Here is a 23,269-nt window from a genome sequence, read left to right on the forward strand (position 1 = left end):
GGTTTACAGTGGGGACAACTTGGCTAAATGTTTTATCAGAAAAGCCAATCAAGCAAAAAGGGTGCTGTAACACGTCAGTCACAAAACTTTAATAAACTTCGAGTAATGACAACCTAAGCGAGATCATTCTCGGAAATATAAAATTTTGCATTCATGCAAACACCATTCACACATGTCTAATTAGGAGCATTTGATTCATTTTTGATCGTGCCATCCTAATCATTAGGTATAATTAGGTTCATTATACAGGCCATGTTCCCTAGAGAACAGACCGGTGAATATTAGAGATCTTATCTCCCTGAGATTACAGTGGAGTAGATCGCATCAAGTCTTATCTCCCTGAGATTACAGAGGAGCAGATCGGAGCCACAAACCTTATCTCCCTGAAGTTACAGTGGGGCAGGTTGAATATACAAGTCTTATCTCCCTGAGGTTACAGTGGAGTAGACCGAAGAATTTCAGATCTTATCTCCCTGAGGTTACAGTGGAGCAGATTGAAGCCAGAAATCTTATCTTCCTGAGTTTATAGCGGAGCAGATCGAAGACACTATCCTATCTCCCTGAAGTTACAGTGGAGCGGATTAAAATAAAAGATCTTATCTCTCTAAATTTATAGTAGAGTAGATCGCATCAGGTCTTATCTCCCTGATATTACAATGGAGCAGACCGAAGGATTTCAGATCTTATCTCCTGAGGTTACAGTAGAGCAGATTGAAGCCAGAGATCTTATTGAGATTACAGTGGAGCAGATCGCATCAAGTCTTATCTCCCTAAGTAGTAGTGGAACAGACAGAAGAAATCAAGTCTTATCTCCCTAAGCAGTAGTGGAACAGACAGAAGAAATCAAGTCCTATCTTCCTAAGCAGTAGTGGAGTAGGTTGAACCTTGCAGATCTTATCTCCCTAAGTAGTAGTGGAGCAGACAGAACCAATCCTATCTCCTTGAAGTTGCAAAAGAGTGGATTAAAATCACAAACTTCATCTCCTGAAGTCCTTGCGAAGAAGATCGAAGCAACAAGGCACAGTGGACTGGAATAAAGTTATTCGAAGAAGAGAAGCACCAGAAAAAGTTAAGACTCGACGTGACCGGGCAAAATTGGTCATTTTGAAGTCTTTGCTCTGTTCTCGTTACACGACAACGAACAAAGAGGGGCAGCTGTAGGACTCAATTTATGCCCGGGCCTAAAATTAAATGACCCATGTACAACAGGCCTAAAACGACCCTAATTCTAAAAAAACTAGACGGCCCATTGGAGCCCAAAAATCAAGCAAGCACCAGGGAACCCTAGGGTTCCCTCCCCTCTCACGCCGTTTCCCCTTTTTTCGGGCCACCCGAGGTGCTTCGTCCAGAGTCGCCTCCCTTTGCCAAAATGGCAAGGTCACCTCAGTTGACCTTGCCTAACCCCGCAAACAAAGCAAAAAGGAGAACAACAAAGAAGAATAATAGCAATATTGGATGAAGATAAAAATAAAATAGGAATAGAATAGATTTTTGGATTATCTGCTTATTTGGCTATAAAAGCCACCAAAATCAGTATTCAAAAAGAAAAAAAACCGAATAAAAAGGAAGCAGATCAAAAAGAAAAATTGAAAAGGTTGACTCCAAATTTCTTTCTCTGTTCTTAATTTTTTATATATTCTTCTATTTTCATTTTTTACTACTCTTTTAAACTAAAAAACAAAACACTTACCGGACTCAAAGCCTGTCACGGAGACCATCTTGGTGTTGAATCGGACCGAGAAGGAGACGAAAGGTCTCACCTTATTTCGGCTTGTTTGGTGCGGAGGACCAGCCTTAAGATGGAGGTCGAGAACGGGGTTAAAAGCCCTCCTTTTCTCGCTCCGACCACCGCCGTGAATGAGCTTTGGCCTTTGGAACCGCCGCTGCACGGCGTGGGCCATGTTTGGTCATGGAACCTTGAAAGGGAGAGGATAGGTTCGTTTTTTTTCTTTAAAACACCGATGAAATGAAGTTATAAAATTTTTTTGTTTTGTTTTAAATGGGGATAAGTGAAACGGTGCCTTGGTGGGGAATCTGCATGCTTTACCTTTATGGGTAATTTATGCATTTAGTCCCTCCATCTTGCGTGGAAGCGCAATCCAACTTCTTATTTCTTTTCGATTTGGGCATAAACTTTATTTCGCCCCAATCGTGTCCTTTGACCATATATAGTCCTCTGCTGGGAACATTGCACTCTAGGACTGGGGTATATTGCCCAATTAGTCCTTCTTTCTTTGTGCAAGCGCCATTTTAATCCCTGAGTGACCTGTTTATGGTTTTTGCAATTAAAACCCCCAGATTCGATTTGGTTTCAGATCGTCCCTAGTCCATTTATTTTATTTTATTTTTTTATCATTTTAAAATAGGGTTTCCTTTATTATTATTTGTTTTAAGTTTCCTATTTATTGTTTATTATAAATTGTTTTTGCATACTATTTATTTAACTCTTTTAATATATTATATATTTTAAATCATTATATGTATAAACTCTTTTAGATTCCTATATATATATATATATATATATATATATATATATATACATTTTATAATCTATATGTATTCACGCATATATATATATATATATCTAGTAACTTATTTAATAGATACATACATACTCATATATTTTTATTTATATACATATCTATACATATATAACTATATACATTTTTTCTTCTTGTTTTTCTCACGAATATGTACATACATACTTATATAAATATATATATATCTATATATATATTACGTATTAAAATATGTATACCTTCATATATATATATATATATATATTTTATATGTACTTATATATTTTCATATTTTATATTTTTTATCTATTTTCTTTATTTTTTATTTATTTAATTATTTATATGTCCATTCATTTAATGCTTTAGTTTTTTTTATTTACTTGTTATTGTATATTCATGAGTGATTTGTTTTTTTATTTATTATTCATTTTTGTGCTCATATTGTTTTTAGTCGCGTTATTTTATTTATTATTCCATCATGCATATAAATACCATATTTCAAAAAAAGGAGAATATTTCAAATTGAGGCAATATTTAGCGTTTGAAAATTCGAGAAAACATGCCCTAAGGTGCTGGGTGTCGATTTTTCTCGTTCAACCAAATGGCTTAATATCCTTCATAAAAATTTCAAAATAAGGCAATATTTTGCGTTTGGAAATTCGAGGAACGTGCCCTAAGGTGCTGGGTTTCGATTTCTCGTTTAACCAAATTGCCAAGTTTCCTCTTGAATTTTAATCCATGCCATTCGAGTTTTTTTTAAAAGGATCGTATTTTAAATTTCTTTAAAGTTTTCAATCTTCGACACTAAGACATTAAGTAATCAACTAGGTACCAATTTTGGGCGTATCGAGGGTGCTAATCCTTCCTCGTGCGTAATCGACTCCCGAACCCATTTTTCTGAATTTCGTGGACCAAACTTGTTGTTTTAATAAAATCAAACCTTTATTAAAAACAACCATTTTCGAGGTGATCCAATCACACCTTATAAAAAAGGATTGGTGGCGACTCCCGTTTTCGTTTTCATTTTCAAAAACCCAAGTCGACCCCGTTTTCCATCCAAAAAATGGTGTCAACAAATATATTATTAGATTTTTAATCCAAAAAATTATTATTACAGTTAATTTATTGTAAAATATTAAATACATTAATATTATTTTAATTTAGTAAGGGTAAATTTGTAAATTATTATATTTTTAGAAAATTATCTAGTGAATCAAATGTAATAATAAAACATTCTAAGAATTTTAATCAACGATTTCGATTTATACCAAACGTTGCAAAGTAACTTTCTTAGCAATCACATTCTAAGGAATTATATTTTGTTAGAATCATAGCATGAGAAAACACCAAATACTACCTAATATTAAAATAAATAAAATAAAATTGAATTAATGAAAATATTTTCCATTAAGTGGTAAGTAACTCTTATTTACTTATCATTTTCCACACGTTTATTTTGTAAAAAAATTTCTATCTGATTGTTTTTGTTTTAGATTATCAAATATGTGTAAAAAATTAAATCATTGGAAAAAATTATTTTCATATTTGAGTTGTTAACAATTATTGAATAATATTTATGGGTTGTGCTAAGCATATGGATGGTATCTAACCCATCAATAAAAATCAGATCACTCTGGGAAACATATTTTGGAGATTGGATCGAATCGAATTACCCTATTTAATCCATTGGATCGTGGATATTGGATTGAATTGGAACACTGATTACTTAGCTGTCAAGAGTCCATGTTTACATTGTACTTTATTATTATATTATATTATATTATATTCAGCTTATCTTATTGTTATTTTATAGGGATTAATATAGATTTCCTTATGTTAGCAAGTCTCAAAATATTCTATATAATTGAGACTTGTATACGTCACTGTAGTGAGAGATTTAAGCACTTAGTCTATCATTGTGAGGAATTTTATTTTATGAGTGTAAATTGATAGCAAAACATTGCATTTTGTGGTTTTACTCGCTGAATTCACATGGGTGAATTTAGTGGTGAGAATATCATTCTTCAAAGTGTAAAGTGTAAGTGTTGAAATAATGAATATTTCTCACCGAGTTGGACTCTGCAGACATAGCAAATTGAACTGCGTAAACAACCCGTGTCTTCTATTAGTTTATTGTTTTACTTGTAATAGTGAAGAAGTGCACACTCTCTTGTCGCTCGTTTTAAATACTTAGCTTATTTCTCAACAACACTTTTAAAATTTCAATTGGTATGAGAGTCTTACCACTTAAAATATTTAGTTTTAACCTTAAATTTTAAAAATTAAAGACAACTTGTATTTAATAAGATATCTATTTTAGATGCTCCGAAGGCACTAAAACTTTTTCGCACCTAATTAACTTCTGATTCTATAATTTTTTTTATTTCCAAAATATTGACTAATTTTTTCATTTAAAAGATGATTTTATAGATTTCTAAAACACATAGCCAAAAAAAAATGATGATAACACTTATTATAATTAAATCCTTGTGTTTTCAACATTGAAATTTCCAAAATGTTCTAAAATTGTTAATCTAATTTTTAATTTTAATTGAAAATTGGTTACGACTCAAGTAATTTAAAATTACTTAAATTTAGATGTCAAATTTAAACCTGAAATACTTAATTTGAAAAATCGATTGACAAACTCGAATGATCCAAATTCGAATTGTCCTAAATTTGAAATGATCCGAAAACAAAACTAACCAAACCTAAAATATAAATTTAAAATATTAAAATTTTCAAAAAAATCTAAATTCACTCGATTGAAACTAAGTAATTCCTTCTCTTAGGAAATATGGGAATCATTCAAACTAAAATCTAATTAATGTTATAAGTCACGAGTTTGAGGTTTAAGGTTCGAGGTTATAGATTTAGGGTTCGAGTTTAGGATTTAGAGTTTAAGGTTTGAGATTTTAGATTCAGGATTTGGAGTTGAAAGTAAAAAAATAATCAAAATTATGTAAATAAAAAAAACAATTTATTGAAATATTATTAAATAATTAAAGGTCAAAATCATGATTATTTGAACAAACTAGAATAAAAATCTGGTTAAGTCTATGGTCGGATATTTTGAAAAAGAAAATTGGATTAATTGATTTTTTTTTTTTCAGAATAGTTTCAGAGGTTATGATTAAACGAAATATCAGAGCCTGAAGCCTATATGAGGCCAAGTTCCAGCCAAGTCATTCATAGTTGCTTTTATCCTCTAATTAAATCTCCTTATAAAATCATGTCTACTTTCTTATTGTGAATCATCATTTTTTTTTCTCTAGCTCCCTCTAGAATGTTGCAGACAGCTTACACCTTGTATCCATGGCTATTAGATTTGAGCAAGCCGAAAGATGGACTCTTTCGAGCTATCTTATCCTTTGTCATGGTCATACTTGCAATTTCTCTTTGGCACCTATGGTTCGTTAAGAAGTCCAAGAAGATCGTCGCTCAGTTGCCGCCGGGCCCTCGAGGGTTGCCGATAGTGGGATATCTTCCATTTCTTGGAACCGATAATCTTCACCTGTCCTTCACCGAACTGGCTGCAACCTATGGTCCCAGCTTCAAACTTTGGCTTGGCAACAAGCTATGTGTCGTAATTAGCTCACCGGAACTAGCAAAAGAAGTGGTTCGTGACCATGATGTAACATTCTCTGAACGAGATCCACCCATTGCTGCACAAGTTGCTAGCTTTGGTTGCAATGATATTTCATTCGATTCTTACAGCAATCCTCGATGGAAAAACAAACGTAAAGTTCTTGCAACCGAGTTGCTTACAAATGCTAGGCTGAATGCTTGTTATGGTCTACGAAGAGAACAAGTAATGAATGGCCTTAAAGATGTGTATGAAAATGTTGGCAAGCCAATTGATATTGGGAAATGGACATATTTAGTGGCATTAAATGCGGCCATCAGCATGATTTTGGGAGGTGAACTCCCAGGTGAGAAAGGGGCCGCCATTGAAGGTAACTTGAAAGAGAATTCGTCGGAATCAATGGTGTTAATGGGAAAACCGAACGTCTCCGATATTTTTCCGGCGATTGCACGGTTTGACATACAAGGTATTGAGAGGAGAATGAGGAAAATCAGCCAACAGTTCAATCGACTTCTTGAATCTGTAATTGAAATGGCCATTGATAAGGAAAAAGATAAGAAGAGTAGTGAACAAAAATTAGGCTTCTTAGAGCTGCTATTGCATTTGGAACGCAATAACAACGAAGATAATGCATCACCTCTTACAATGGATGAAGTCAAGGGTCTGCTCGTGGTAAGTTGTGAATTTGGTTTTCATTTTTTTTAATTTGTTAGTTTTTAATTTATTTATTTTTGGAATTTTGAATTTCTTTTGAATATTACACTAAAAATAACTAATAGTAGAAATTTACCTTTGTATAAAATCGAATATTAACAACTTTCATGTTAAAACAAGTTAATTTAACAATCTTTAATATATATAAGCATGAGTTTTAAGAAATTGAACTAACAAAGATACCTCTATTGTTAAATATATTATTAAATTGACATTAAAATAATAATTTATTAATATTATTATGTGATAATAATAAAATTAATATGATAGTGTATTAATGTGAAATTAATTAATTTGATCATATCTTTTAAAAGTTCTAGTTAAAAAATAATAAAATATATTATTAATTAATAAAATTATAAATCTATAAAATCATTGAATATAATTGGATAAATTAAAAATAAAAACTAAGTTTTTTAATGAAATAAATACAATTTATATATAAATATGATTTTATTTTAAATATGTTAATAATTAATAATTTTAAAATCATTTTTATAATTAATAAAAACTAAATGTGCGAGACTAACATTATATATATAAAAATAATATCAATATACTGATAATATAATCTACAATGTATGAATTTATTTTTTATCCTTAATTTATATGTAAAAACTCAAAAGAAAATAAATATATTTTATAATTAAATTAAATATTATTTTTATAAATATTAATTGCATCTAACTAAATTTATTCAATTCAACACAAATCTCTAACTCAACAAATAGTTTGACTCATATATATCTATTTGAGAAATTAAGATGAAGAAAGTCAATTAATTAAAATTTAGTATTTTGCATTATCTATGTTTCTTCTTCTTATTATTTTTAAAATTTATAAAATTTATAAAATAATTATAATTACTTATACCAATTAAAACTAATTTTTAGGTATATGCATTGGTAAGATCTTTTCATTTAAAATAAAATCTACAGAGTTAAATAAAAAAATAAAATTTTAGTGTTATGTACTTAACATATGAACTAGTATATATAAAATAAATAAATTTAATTACTATATATATAATATACCCTTTATCTTTGCATAATATACCCTTTTATCTTTGCTTTCTAGTTTGGGTAATTAATGCTATTAATTTTGAACTTTTAGGATATATTGGTGGGTGGTACAGATACTACTACAACTATGGTAGAGTGGACAATGGCAGAGCTAATGCAACGTCCAGAAATAATGGAGGAAGTGAAGAAAGAATTAAGTGATGTTGTTGGGGTAAACAACACCGTTGAAGAGTTTCACTTGTCTAATTTAAGTTACCTAAACGCTGTGATAAAGGAAACCTTCCGACTGCATCCAGCACTACCGCTCCTTGTTCCTCGATGTCCGGCCCGATCCATCCATCTCAATGGCTATACCATACCAAAGGGCAGTAGGTTGTTCATAAACATGTGGTGCATTCATAGGGATCCTGGTATTTGGGAAAATCCTTTAGAATTTTGACCAGAAAGATTTTTAAATGATCCTGATAATTCAAATCATTATGGAAATGATTTTCGGTTCATGCCATTCGGGTCCGGAAGGAGAAAGTGCCCAGGAATACCCTTAGGGGAGAAGCTATTGTTTTTCATATTGGCTTCATTGTTGCATTCTTTTGAGTGGAGATTGCCACACGGAATAGTGCTTGACATGTCTGGTAAATTTGGAATTGTTATGAAAAAAAAGGAACCTACACTTCTTATTCCTACACCAAGATTGACAAATCTTGATGCTAATTGTTAAAAACGCAAAAAAGACGATGATTGAATCTCTTATCTGTACTTTAATATTTAAATTTAGAATTTATTAATGTATCTCCTTATTTTATATTTAATGCGTTTTAAACTATAATGGTCTCTTTTATGTTGTAGGTATCCAATATGGCATTAATATTGGATATTTTGGTAATAAAGCGCATATATTACATTGAATTTAATTCCAAAAAAATCAAAAACAATTTGAATCAAGACGATTTGGAGATTTTTAAAATAGAAATTATAATTGTAATTATCTAAATCAAATAAAAAATCAAATCAAATTTTAATTTTATTAATTTATAATGAAAAATAAATTAATTAAAATTAATATTTTCAATGATTTAATTTTATTGGAACCTGCTGTAAACATTTAAGTACTTCAACTTGATTTGAATTCAATTTTAAATAGTTTTCAATTTAATTTTGGCGTCAAATGGAGTAGATATTTGGATATCTACTTGTGTTTTTTGGAAAAATAATAATAAAATCAAAGTTTTATTTTAAATAAAATATAATTATGTTTTTAGAAAATAAAAAATCAGTTTAAAAAAAATCATGTCGGGTTTGGGTGAAAGATCATTTAAATTCAAAGGCCAAAATGTTTTGTTTTCCATGGGTCTTTACCAAAATATTACAAAAAATAAAAAAAATACCAAAATAATATTACTTTTTTTTATTTACCAAAATATTATACAAAAAAAAACAAAACAGTAGAAACCCGGATGCCACAGGCAGCACCAAAGGTGCCTGTGGCAGAGGTGGCACCAAATGTGCCACTGCCACAGGCGGCACCACTTGTATTATAGGTATCCATCCAGCTGAAGGAGAAGAAGAAGAAGAAGAAGAAGAAGAAGAAGAAGAAGAAGGAAGGAGGAGGAGGTGGTGCCGGAAAAATAGAGAAAGAGAAGAAAAAAGAAGAAGGTATTTTTTAAAAAAAATAATGGATTATCTTGTTATTATGTTTTTTTTTTGTATAATTTTATTATTTTTGTTGTTAGTTTAGTTATTATTGTTAGTTATTAAGATTAATAAAACTCAAATTGATGGTTTTAGTTAGTATTATTATTGTTAGTAAAAACTAATATTATTATTATGGTTAGTTATTAGGATTAGTAAAACCCTAATTATTATTTTAGTTAGTATGATTGTTAGTTTTACATTATATTATTGTTAGTTATTATTTTAGTAAAACCCTAATTATTATTGTTAGTTAGTATTATTTTGAGTATAAAACTATTATTATTGTTATTGTGTTAGTTATTATGATTAGTGGTTAAAAGTTGTTAATGTACAAAATGATAACTGAAAAAGTATGAGCTTAAGGATGAAAAATTGCATATTGAAGCATTAAATTTTTATTTATGTAATTTATTTACCATTCGAGATTTTTTTTTGAGATTTTGTTTAATTTTTTGACAGATTGAATATTAAAGATGGATGATAAGTTTTTTGTATGCGTTTATTTCAATGGAGTCATCTTGACAACAAGCGTTGGATGTATATTTGAATGTTGGCAACAAATAGCAATGAGATTTAATAGAAATGTCTCGTTAGATGATATGAAGGGAAGGATTAATGCAAAAATTGTTAGATGTTGTGGGAGAAGGATATCAAAAATTTTCTATAAGTTTCCAGTTTCAACAAATCCGATCAAATTTACGAAAATGGAACTTGTAGACGACGAAGACGTGGAGACAATGGTCGCTCTTTACTGTGGGAATGAGAGAGACAAGAATGCACCGATTCACTTATTTGCTGAGTTGCCAGTATGGAGCAAAATGAAGATGTCAATGCATATGGTGAAGAACACGAAGCTCAAGAGCCGTGGATGGTGGCTCCAATATCGTATGTTGATAGTGGATCGACTATAGGTGAGATCGGTATCGATCTGAATATTACAACCGATATTGATGTGGTTGGTGGTGAAGAAGAAAGTGGTAGCGATCATTGTGATGAAGAGGTCGATAATGATGGTGATCTCGATGTGGACGATATACCTGATGATATTGACGATGAAGATGTGAATAACGATGGAAACATTAACGCTTCTTCGGTTGGGAATCAGATGTGACGTATTTTGATACACAATGCTCATAGACCCGGAAGCATCGTATGTAGCTGAGTTCTCGGAGTACCCTAAAATAGTTCATCCTCATCGGCTAGCCGTAAATTCTGATCAGAGGAGTTATTCATGGGCCAGAGATTCGAAAGTAAAGATGAGTGCGTACTTGCTATTAAACGGTATAGCATGAACATATCAGTGGATTATAAAGTCGCAGTGTCTACTTCGACAATATATATTGGAGAGTGTTGGAAGGCAGCGAAAGGCTGCAATTGGCGGGTACGAGCTGCATTCATTAAAAGTTTGCATATGTGGGAGATACGAAAATTTGTTGGTCCTCATACATGCACATCAACACGTATGACAGAAGATCATTGATGCGGTCGTTGAAAGCACCAAAAATATCCTATCCCTAATAAATAATGAAAAGAATAGTAAAAGGGAAGTAGGGTCAAATCCTCAGGGACTGGACTTGCAAAATATCTTGTTTCGTGATATCCTAGGCAGAGCCTTGCCCAAGACAACCTGCGTTCCTAAAAAAAATAAAAAACAATAGAAGAATTAAATTGTTGGATCTAGAAACGAAAAATAAAATAAAAAGAATTAAGAATATTGAATTGAAAATTAGAAAAAATAAAAATAGAGTTGAGAGAAAGAAAATTCTTATGGGAGATTCCGACCTCCGGTTGTCTCGTTCGCCTTGGGTTAAATCCTCGGCTTTTAGATGATCCTTCCCAAACCGAATAAGCCGCTTATAGTGGAAGAGGACGCCTCGACCACCACTCAATGATTTAGACTTACAATTTGGTGGAACTCGACTCTAGCCAACAATCGCTTCGTGGGATCGTCTTATGCTAGATCAACGCTTCTCAATGGCGAATCCCACGCCATTTTGTCTCTTGGGCTCGCCAACCTCTGACGCAGTAAGCTAACGAACCGACTGTGCAACCTTCCCAAAACATACAAAGCGGCCGCCTTTGCATACGTTGAAAAGCTTACTTCTTAAGGGACATGGACGGAGCGTCACCAGTAGTCTGAGAAACGATGAATACTGTTGAGAAGGCTAAGTACGGATTCTAAGCCTCAATAACCCTTTTGGGGATTTTTGACAACCTTCGGCTAGATGGGTTTAGTGGCTCATGGTTGTGGTAGAAAAGAAAATAAATAAAATAAAAATAAAGATTTTATTGAAAAGAAATATGAAAAGAACAAATGCCTAAACTTTTGGGGAGAGAGTGTTTACAGAAAAAGAAAAGATGGGCTCCCCTTTTGAGTCACTTCACCCCCTATTTATAGTGCTGGGGGAGATATTCTAATTCTACTTAAATTCCTAAAAGATAAATACATTTAATTGAAGATAAATAAAGATAAAATAAAATCCTAAAAATAATCCTTAATAATTATCTCAATATTAATTATCCTAATATAATTAAAATAGAGTTTAATAAAATAAAATCTCTTCTTTTTGCATTTCAACCCTTGTGTCCTCCATGCTTGCACTTTTGGCACCAACTTTTCCTTGTGTCGCACATTGGCCCATTTTATCTCTAAATTCACGCTTTTGGCCCTTAATTTTGCTTTTGCTTCAAATTTAGTCCCTATGAGATAAAAGATCATAAATAGCTCAAATTAGTAGGATCATACTCAGAATAAATACATAATTAATACATAAAAATACGTTATTCTAGAGTGTTATCAAATCCCCCCTACTTAGCCCATGCTTGCCCTCAAGTATGGTTCCTATCTACTGTGAAAGTTAGATTCTGCCATAAAAGAAATACAACTCCAAAGTTTTATAAAAATCAGTCAAAAATGCATATGAAAAATAAAGAGAACCCTAGGCTTGCTTTAAGTAAAATAGAAAAAGTTTTCTAATTAATACACACAAAAATTAGAATCAACTTGAATTATTTAATGAAAATTAGATAAATTGCCAAACCTACCAAGACACTCTATTTGTTTCCTCCTTTAGTCCCAAAATTTTTTCTTTTTCTTTTTCTTTTTCTTTTTGTTTTTTTCTCTCTTTTTTTTATGCTTTAGGAATATACTGAACCTTTTGACGCGAAGAGAGATGACAACCAAGCACCCCACCCCCCAACTCATTAACAAACTCCTAATTTATTATAATTTTTCTTAAGAACACATCAAACCTTTTGACGCGAAGAGAGATGACAGCCAAGCACCCCACCCCGGTTACTCAGCCCAACATGTTCTTAAAAATTAATTCCGGTTAGCGGAGTTTTATCTAACACGTCACACAACCTTTTGACGCGAAATAGGATGACAACCCAAGCACCCTACCCCGGTTACTCAGTCAGTCACGTTTTTAAGCTGCACTCATAACCACGGAACATTAAATGATATTAATAATAACTTTTTTTATGAGGACTTTAGAGAAAAATAATAATAATCAAGTGTCAAAATAAGTTTCAGAATTACCTTAATATTCATCAACATATTTTAGCATGCAATCATATTAAGTGTCCACTTTGTATTTAAACTTGATCAATTTTACGAAAAGCAAGATAGAGTTAACTTTATGAGTCACAATTATTTTTACTCTAATAAAAATAAAACAGTGGAGATGGCATCAATTATGAAAAATTCGTAATTTTCTCAGAAAACAAGAATCATGCTTGTAGGACAAACAGTAGGCAATTCTTGGTAAAAATCTTGGGCATGAAAATAATAACGAAGAGTACCTCCCCCCTACTGAAAGCACATTGTCCTCAATGTGGGAAAAGAAATAAATAGGTAGAAAAAGTTTAGAAAAACTCCCCGTGTGATCACAAATGATGGCAATGAGCTTGGTCAGTTGCTAGCCAAAGGTTTCAAGTCAGGCCTCAATGCGCTTTAAGTGTTGCTTAACGGTTTGCTTCATTTTTTTTCTAAGCAAAAGAAGAAAAATTGATTAATATCCAAATAAGTAATAAATAATAAAATAAAGTAATAAATAAAGTAAAGAAAAATAATAAATAAAAATAAAATTTGGGTTGCCTCCCAACAAGCGCTTGTTTAACGTCGTTAGCTCGACGCCGTTATTGGTTCTATGGTGGTTCCAAATGGATTTCCTCAACCGTGTGGGCTTGAAAATTCTCATAAAATGGCTTCAACCACGGCCATTGACTAGAACTGCTTTCCAGATTCTTCACTCTCTATTTCAACCGCTCCATGTGTGAACACTTTAGTAACAACGAAAGGTCCTTGCCATCGTGATCGAAGCTTACCTGGGAATAACTTTAACACGGAGTTATAAAGTAAAACTTTTTGTCCTACCAAAAAACGCTTCTGAGCTATTCTCTTATCGTGAAATAACTCTGTTTTGTCTTTATAAATGTAAGCATTCTCGTAGGCATCATTGCGAATTTCTTCTAACTCTTGGATGTCTAATTTCCTTGCCTTTCCCGCAGTTCTAACTCCAACTCGGTGCTCAGTATAATGAAGGTAACAATTTAATATTTGGAGATAATAACTCATTAACAAATTCAATTTCATTAAGTTCATAATTATCTCCATAAATTGGCTCAAAATTCTCTTCCACCAAAGAGTCAATTATGTCGATACGATTTACGCTCAATATTTCGCTTGGATGGCTAATGGCGTTGTAGACATTAAACTTTACGATCTCCCTATCAAACTCCATCGTGAGAGTTCCACTTCGAACATCAATTTTAGTATTTGCTGTACTAAGGAACGGTCGACCCAGCAGGAGATCTGAAGATCCAGGAGTGCTATCCTCCTCCATTTTGATCACATAAAAATCTGCAGGGAAAATAAGCTCGTTAACTTTTACCAGAACATCCTCAAGGACTCCTTCTAGATGCACAACAGACCTGTCCGCCAATTGAATGATAACACCTATTTTTGTCAAAAAACCTGCGTTAAGTGATTCATAAACAGAATATGGCATTACATTTGTAGAAGCCCCTAGATCACACATAGCCTTTTTAATTCCCAGATGGCCTATTTTGCATGGTATTGCAAACATGCCCCTATCCTTACATTTTGCTTGGCATTTTCCATTTGTAATCTGCGGATACATTCTCACCAACATTCACCCTTTCATTACCTGTCAATTTTCGCTTGTTAGTGCAAAGCTCTTTAAGAAATTTAGCATACCGTGGTATTTGCTTGATGGCATCCAACAGCGGAATGTTGATCTCGACATTTCTAAATGTTTCAAGAATTTCCTTGTCCTCTTTACCTCTTCGACATTGGATGAATCGTTCTGGAAATGGAGGTTGAATTTTAGGCAATGGAGGCTTTGGTCAGACCTGTTCGTCTTTTTCGGGTTTTTCTTAGGCAATTTTTTGGGTAAGATTCCTGTCAGGAATCGATTCCAGTACCTTTCCGCTTCGTAACGTCACTGCATTTGCATTTTGTCTAGGGTTTGGCTCATTTGTGACAATGACTTCCTTGAGAGGTTAATTTCTCGATCGATGTGGTCAACTCTCTGATGGATGCCTCGGTTTTTTGTTGGAAATCCTTCATCTCTTTTTGGAAATTAAGATTTTGCTGTTGAAAATCAAGAACATTAGCTGCTAACTTATTGACCATGGTTTCTAGAAAATTACCTGAACCTTGTGGTCATATGGAAATCGATTTTGGTATGGCTGGTTATTTCGTGGATTGGTCCCATAGCTTAAGTTAGGATGGTCCCTCCACCTTGGGTTGTAGGTATTAGCGTAGGGGTCGTACTGCCTTTGTGGTGGCCCAGGGAAATTTCCCACAGCACCTAGATGGGCCGTGGTATCATCATACAAACTGGGACATGCATCAGTTGCATGATCTGGTGTAGCACATATTCCACATAATCGAGCTGTCTTTGTTTTTTCTGCAATAAGAGAGTTCATCATATTAGTAAGTCTATCAACTTTATCCTCTAAGGTTGAATTACTTAGCTGATGAACCCTTCTAGGGGTTCGATGTTGGCTCGGGCTCGCGAGAATTTGCAGCCATCGTGGAGATCAAGTCTCTCGCTTGTTGGGGAGTCATGTTGACCAATGCTCCTCCACTAGCAGCGTCTACCATATTCATCTCCATGGGCTTCAAACCTTCGTAAAAGTATTGGAGGAGAGATTGCTCATTATACCATGTTGTGGACACTTGCACACAACTTTTAAATCGCTCCCAATAATCGTAAAGGGACTCGACTTCTTTTGTCTTATTCCAACGATCTCTTCTTAGCTCACCGCTCGAAATCTTGGAAAAACACATTTAGAAACAAACGAGATAGATCACCCAAGTTGTAATAGATCCGAGGGTAAATAAAATAACCATTCCTTAGCGGAATCGCTAGGGAGAAAGGGAAAGCACGCAATTTAATCGATCCTCGCCATTACCCCGAGGTTTCATGCTAAGACAAACCATATGAAATTCTTTCAGATGCTTGTGGGGATTTTCATTTTGTAACCCACGAAAAGTTGGCAATAACTAGATTAAACCTGACTTCAATTCAAAATCGGTATCCATAGTAGGATACGCGATGCATAATGGCGGTTGTTACATTTGGAGCTTGACCAGTTGTTAGAATCGTTTGAGCCATTGGATCGTGTGCTAAATTTGGGTTTTCGTTAACCCTAGCGTTAAGCACTTCTTCTGGTGAGTCGACTTCTACTTTTTCACTTTCAATTGTTCGAGTAGGGTTTTCGTTAACCCTAGACTCAACTTCGTCGTCGACTTCTATTTGTGGCGGTGGGTTACTTTGAGTTCCAACTACCGCTGACTGCTTTTTTCGTAACTTTGTCTCCTTACAATTGGCTCTAGCAGTCTTCTCAATTTCTGAATCGAACGCAAGAGTACCTGGAGCAGATCTGGTCATAAGAAACAAAAAAAACAAGATTAGTACGTTGCCAGTCCCCGGCAACGGCGCCAAAATTTGATGCGGTCGTTGAAAGCACCAAAAATATCCTATCCCTAACAAATAATGAAAAGAATAGTAAAAGGGAAGTAGGGTCAAATCCTCAGGGACTGGACTTGCAAAATATCTTGTTTCGTGATATCCTGGTGCGAGTCTTGCCCAAGACAACTGCGTTCCTAAAAAAATAAAAACAATAGAAGAATTAAATTGTTGGATCTAGAAACGAAAAATAAAATAAAAAGCAAATTAAGAATATTGAATTGAAAATTAGAAAAAAATAAAAATAGAGTTGAGAGAAAGAAAATTCTTATAGGAGATTCCACCTCCGGTTGTCTCGTTCGCCTTGGGTTAAATCCTCGGCTTTTAGATGATCCTTCCCAAACCGAATAAGCCGGTTATAGTGGAAGAGGACGCCTACGACCACCAGCTCCAATGATTTAGACTTACAATTTGGTGGAACCTGACTCTAGCCAACAATCGCTTCTGTGGGATCGTCTTATGCTAGATCAACGCTTCTCAATAGCGAATCCCACGCCATTTTGTCTCTTGGGCTCGCCAACCTCTGACGCAGTAAGCTAACGAATCGACTGTGCAACCTTCCCAAAACATACAAAGCGGCCGCCTTTGCATACGTTGAAAAGCTTACTTCTTAAGGGACATGGACGGAGCGTCACCAGTAGTCTTGAGAAACGATGAATACTCGTTGAGAAGGCTAAGTCACGGATTCTAAGCCTCAATAACCCTTTTGGGGATTTTTGACAACCTTCGCTAGATGGGTTTAGTGGCTCATGGTTGTGGTAGAAAAGAAAATAAATAAAATAAAAATAAAGATTTTATTGAAAAGAAATATGAAAAGAACAAAAGCCTAGACTTTTGGGGAGAGAGTGTTTATAGAAAAAGAAAAGATGGGCTCCCCTTTTGAGTCACTTCACCCCCTATTTATAGTGCTGGGGGAGATATTCTAATTCTACTTAAATTCCTAAAAGATAAATACATTTAATTGAAGATAAATAAAGATAAAATAAAATCCTAAAAATAATCCTTAATAATTATCTCAATATTAATTATCCTAATATAATTAAAATAGAGTTTAATAAAATAAAATCTCTTCTTTTTGCATTTCAACCCTTGTGTCCTCCATGCTTGCACTTTTGGCACCAACTTTTCCTTGTGTCGTACATTGGCCCATTTTATCTCTAAATTCACGCTTTTGGCCCTTAATTTTGCTTTTGCTTCAAATTTAGTCCCTATGAGATAAAAGATCATAAATAGCTTAAATTAGCAAGATCATACTCAGAATAAATACATAATTAATACATAAAAATACGTTATTCTAGAGTGTTATCAATCATGGAAAATTTGATTCGAAAACTATCTGTACGTGTATCATGCCAATGGCGAAGGACATGCCGACCATTAAAGTTTCGGTACTAATTACTAAAATGCAAGCACGATTCCAGTATCGAGTATCATATCGAAAGGCGTGGATAGCTAAACAGATGGCAATGGAGTAATTGTTTGGGGATTATGATTCGTCGTATAACGAGCTACAAGGATGGATAGCTGCTATGTAGGAGTACGTACCGGGGACTGTGATTGAGTTACAGACAATACCTTATTACGGCCCGGACGACCAGTTACAGCCGGGAAAAAGGATTTTCCATCGGATGTTCTGGACGTTTAATCTATGTGTGTGTGAGCATTTCCCTACTGCAAGCTATTTGTGCAGGTGGATGGGACCTGGCTATATAGAAAATATACACAGATCCTACTTCTTGCGGTTGCTCAAGATGGCAATAGAAACGTGCTCCCGGTAGCATTTGCCATCGTAGATAAGGAGAACTTGGAATCTTGGAAATTATTCCTCACTAACCTGCGAAGGTATATTATCAGCAATGATAATATTTGCATCATCTCCGATAAAGGGAAAGGTTTATTTACAGCAATTAGGCGTTCCGGTGTGTCATAGAGATCCGTTTACTGCATCCGTCACATTGCGTCTAACTTCCATAAAGATTATAAGAATGCAAACTGGAAGAGACAAGTCGTGGCAATGGGTAATTGATAACCTTATCTTCTCAATATAAGTTGTAATGTTTTATGTGTTCGAGTTACTGGAACTTATATTTTCTTAATACGTATACAGTGTACTAGTTAGAGCCACATATTTTCTACAAAAGAATGATTCGACTTGAGAGTGACATAGAGGGTCAAACAAAGACATCTTTCCGGTAATGGTTGGGCACAATGGAGCTGTGGCAATGGGCTCAAATTTTTGACAAGGGCTTTCGTTATGGTCAAATGACCACAAACTTAGTGGAGGGGGTCAACGCTGTGTTGTTGAAAACACGTCATCTTTCGATTGCATCTGTCTTCTTTACAACATTCTATAGGTTGGCTACCTTCATGCTAAGAATGGGTCAGCAACAAGTCGACCAGATAGAGGCGGGACACGTGTTTGTCGAAGATGTCAGGGATGCAATGGTTGCAAACCGTCGGATAGCGAGGTCAATAAATGGAGAAATATATTCACGACGTTTGGAAATGTTTCGAGTTAGTGAGACCATCGGTCGTCGACTTGGTATACCACCTAGGTCTTATGGAGTTGATTTCCAGAACAGACGGTGTGAATGCAGGAGGTTCGAAACACTTCATTATCCATGTGCGCATGTCGTGGCAGCGTGTGCTAAAGTGAACCTTAATGTTGAACAATATGTTAATGATATGTACACACTCGAGTGCACATTGCATGTTTGGTAAAATGAGTTCCCCGTCCTGCCTGACCTATCTAGGTGGGAGGTGCCTCTGATGACTTTCGAGCTTCTCCCAGACAGAGGGCTACACGGGAATCCAAAAGGTCGTCCGCAATCAACTAGAATTCGTAATGAAATGGAAGCGTTGTGGATTATGCAGGTTAAGTGGTCATAGTCGGAATAAATGCCCTCAACGAAACTATCATGTTGGACAGTCGTCAGGATCGGGTCGGAATTAACCTAATGCTGTCAAATTGTTATGTGTAATGTTGGGATGTTGCAATGTTGTTTTAAGACCCATTAACTTAAATTCAGCTTTTGCTTATGCTTAAATTGTATCCAAATTAAGTTATAACAAGTAAAATTCATTTGGAATAATTAAAATTATATCGAAAATAGATATACAAAAAGTACAATTAAATTTATACAAAAAGTACAAACTTTGTAATGTACAAAAAAGTGCAATAAACCCCTAAAATTGATGGTTCGATGGTGTGGTCCTAGGGGTATACCTATGCAGAGGTCGACGATCATGTTTTGGGTGTTCGCGACGACCAACATCCTCATTTGGCGTAGGTGAGGGTATGGTAAACATAGAGGAAAAATCACGTGGCTCGATCGGCATCGACGAACTTGAATCGGAAGGAGTCCCATGATGCTGTGGATACGGACTGGGAGTGCCGTACTGCAGTGGGTAGCATCCAAAGAGATCAAACTTATATGTGTATTCGCCCCCTGAGAAGCTCGGAATATAGTCATTTCCTACCAAATTCGGATGGTATCAATGTGAATCCCCATGTGAATGTGACTGCTAGAGATCTGGCTCGGGCTCCGGTTCGGGCTCTGGTTCGAGATCATGATCTACCGCAGGCTTTGCCTCCATCGGTGTCGCTGGGTACGATCCCCCAGGTCGCTGCATGTGCGGGGGGACTACAGTCGACTGCCCTCCAAGTATATATGGCTTTCCGCAACTATAGTACCATTGTATGTACTCTAATGATGGTTGCAAATCGGAAGCCATAACCATCTGAGGTCTTCGACCCATCCGATCGTTCCACAATGTTACAAATTTTCGGTGCTTAATCCCTCAATCCAACTGCGGTTTTCCTCTTTTGTTGATGCCGTGAACTGCCCTCACCTCGTATGGCGGATCCGGGATATATTAGATGCAATCAAACTGTCGTAGCACCCGATCCCCATGATACCACTCGACTACATTAAAATTTATAATTGAAGCATTAGTGCACCACATTTCAGAATGAACGTATACAGACGAGGGTATCACAGCTGTAATTACCGGGCTACAATATGGCATCCATATAAATTGCATGATTAATAACATGGTTATAATTGGCCATAACGTGTGAGTAAGATATAGAAAGTAAGATGTCACGAATATTAGAATAGCTTACCCCTTCCTCGGCATGTTGTTCGATCATGAGTCGGTATATCGGGAGAGTATGCGACCTTCCGATACCTGGATAAATACTCCACCTACAAAAAAAAATATAGGGTTTAGGGTTAGTAACATCAGTCAATATACTATGACTACAAATAATGACAAGTTATATTTTATCACCTGTTCACTAGTGGATAAACATACGGTTGGTGAGTAATCGATGCCAAAAATGGCATCCGATAGAGCGCCCAAGACTACAGCAATGTAAGGCATCCGCCCATGTCAATAATAGAAGGGTTTGTCGTCCGACAAAGCTCCCGATATAACACTGCTAGAACGGCGGAGCCCCAGCTATACAAGCGAACATTGGACAAATCGGCTAATAGGGGCAAGTACATCATATGCACCTTGTTGTTGTTTGCATCAGGCATCAGTATTCCCCCTAGGATATGCATGATGTACGCTCGAGCAGTACACATCAACTCAGTTTCAGTGGCATTCGCTGATAACTGTCCAAATTTGACTTTCAGATATGTAAATTTTAAGCTTGTAAAATTTGACTCATCGTTGTTTGGCGAGTCTCCTAGTAGCTGATAACACAGTGCAGCCGGATCAGTAAATGAAGTTACTCCCGTAACGGGACTCCCATTGATTGGGAGCCCAACTTGTAACGCAACATCCTCTAAGGTCACCGTGCACTCCCCACACGGAAAATGAAAAGTGTGGGTCTCCGGGCACCACCCCTCCACTAGCGCAGATAATAAATCATACCGCAAGTCGAACGTCCGGATCAATACTGCTGACCCAAATCCGGCTTGATCCAAGTACAGCATCAATCTTGAATCCGGGGGATATTTTAAACCATTCACCTGGCCCCTTATTACTCGGTACGAGTCCTGATAGTGTTAAATTATAGAAAAAAATATTAGGATAACATGATTTATTTCTATATATTACGTATATCCTTTTTTAATAGAACTCGTGATTAACAAATAATAATATATTACCATGTTATTAGCCGCATCAAAGATGTGTGTATCCCTTATTTCGGCCATTTGTTCGTATTTTTTCTCGAGTTTTATTACTTTAAAAAATATACTATTTTCTAATTTTATTATTTTACATTATTTTAGTACATTATGTTTGAAATTTAAATAAATTTAGTGTGTTTTTAAATAAATTTAAAAAACCCTTATTTCTACCCTTTGCTCATTTTTTTCTCGAATTTTGTTACTTTCAATAAAAATATATTATTTTCGTATTTTATTGTTTTACTTTATTTTAGTACATTATGTTTGAAATATATTAATTAATTCTTTTTTAAATTTAGTAAAACCCTTATTTCGACCATTTGTTCGTATTTTTCCCAATTTTATTACTTTAAAAATACTATTTTCCAATTTTATTATTTTATATTATTTTAGTACATTATGTTTAAAATTTATTAATTTAGTGTGTTTTAAATAAATTTAAAAAACCCTTATTTCGTCCCTTTGCTAGTATTTTTTCCCAAATTTTATTACTTTCAATAAAATATATTATTTTGTATTTTTTACATTATTTTAGTACATTATGTTTGAAATGTATTAATTATTTCTGTTTTTTTAATTTAGTAAAAACCCTAACTTGACCATTTGTTCGTATTTTTTCTCTGCATTTTATTACTTTAAAAATATCATATTTTCTAATTTTATTATTTTACATTATTTTAGTACATTATGTTTGAAATTTATCAATTTAGCGTGTTTTTAAATATACAATTTTTTCGGATTTTATTACTTTCGTGAATATACAATTTCCATTTTTTTCTTTTCGTATTTTATGTTTTATTAAACATATTTTTTATCATTTTATTTTTAATACTATTTTCGTAAAAAACTAATTACAACTTGCTAAATAAATTTCTAATCAACATAAAATGTACATAACATTGATTTTTTCATGCTAAATAAATTTCATAAAATATATATGCTAAATAAAATAATAAAACACACACAATGTACATAACATAAATTTCTTAAACAAATATTACAAAAAAATTACCTTCTTTTTTTTCTTTCTTTTTCCTTGCTTCCCTCTTCTTCTTCTCCTTTCCTTTTCTTTCTTTCTTCTCCTTTCCCTCTCCTTCTCCACCCACCAGCCGAATGGTCCCCCCATTATAAGGGGGGTGGTGCCGCCTGTGGCAGCCCCTCCACCAAGGTGCTGTCACATCCTCAACAACTTTTTTTTTAACTTTTTTTGTAATATTTTGGTAAATAAAAAAGTAATATTATTTTACTATATTTTATTTTTTTTGTAATATTTTGGTAAAGACCCTTTTTCCAAGAACAATTTTTAATGTTAAACCAAATTGGTTTTAGTCTAGCCAGAGGCCGAATTAGGAACAATATCAATATCAATACCTTTTATTTCCCATTTGCTTCAGATTTTGAAATCTTGAGTGGTAAATTTGCCAATTAGGCCTCTTTGCCTTTTACATTTTTTTGTTTTTCAAAATTAAGCTTCTTTTTAGTAAAAGATCACACTACATTTTTTTTATTTTTCGAAATTAGATTTTTTTAAAGTTTTTAATTTTAATTTCAATTAGTTTTTTCTTTCCTTTCTTTATTTTATGATTTGAAT

The 23,269-nt window shown here is 34.2% G+C and overlaps 1 protein-coding gene across 1 annotated transcript in view; it reads left to right on the plus strand.

The window, feature by feature from the left end:
• The first annotated feature begins 5,723 nt into the window (after window positions 1-5,723).
• The window catches only part of LOC105789187 (carnosic acid synthase), a 36,433-nt gene continuing 18,887 nt past the window's right edge, over window positions 5,724-23,269 (plus strand). Inside the window, exon 1 of the mRNA XM_052627672.1 lies at window positions 5,724-6,777. Within this exon, the coding sequence (XP_052483632.1) occupies window positions 5,806-6,777 (972 nt within the window). The 5' untranslated portion in view covers window positions 5,724-5,805. The remainder of the gene's footprint in view (window positions 6,778-23,269) is intronic.

Source organism: Gossypium raimondii, chromosome 2, assembly GCF_025698545.1.
Source record: "Gossypium raimondii isolate GPD5lz chromosome 2, ASM2569854v1, whole genome shotgun sequence".
Lineage (NCBI taxonomy): Eukaryota > Viridiplantae > Streptophyta > Magnoliopsida > Malvales > Malvaceae > Gossypium > Gossypium raimondii.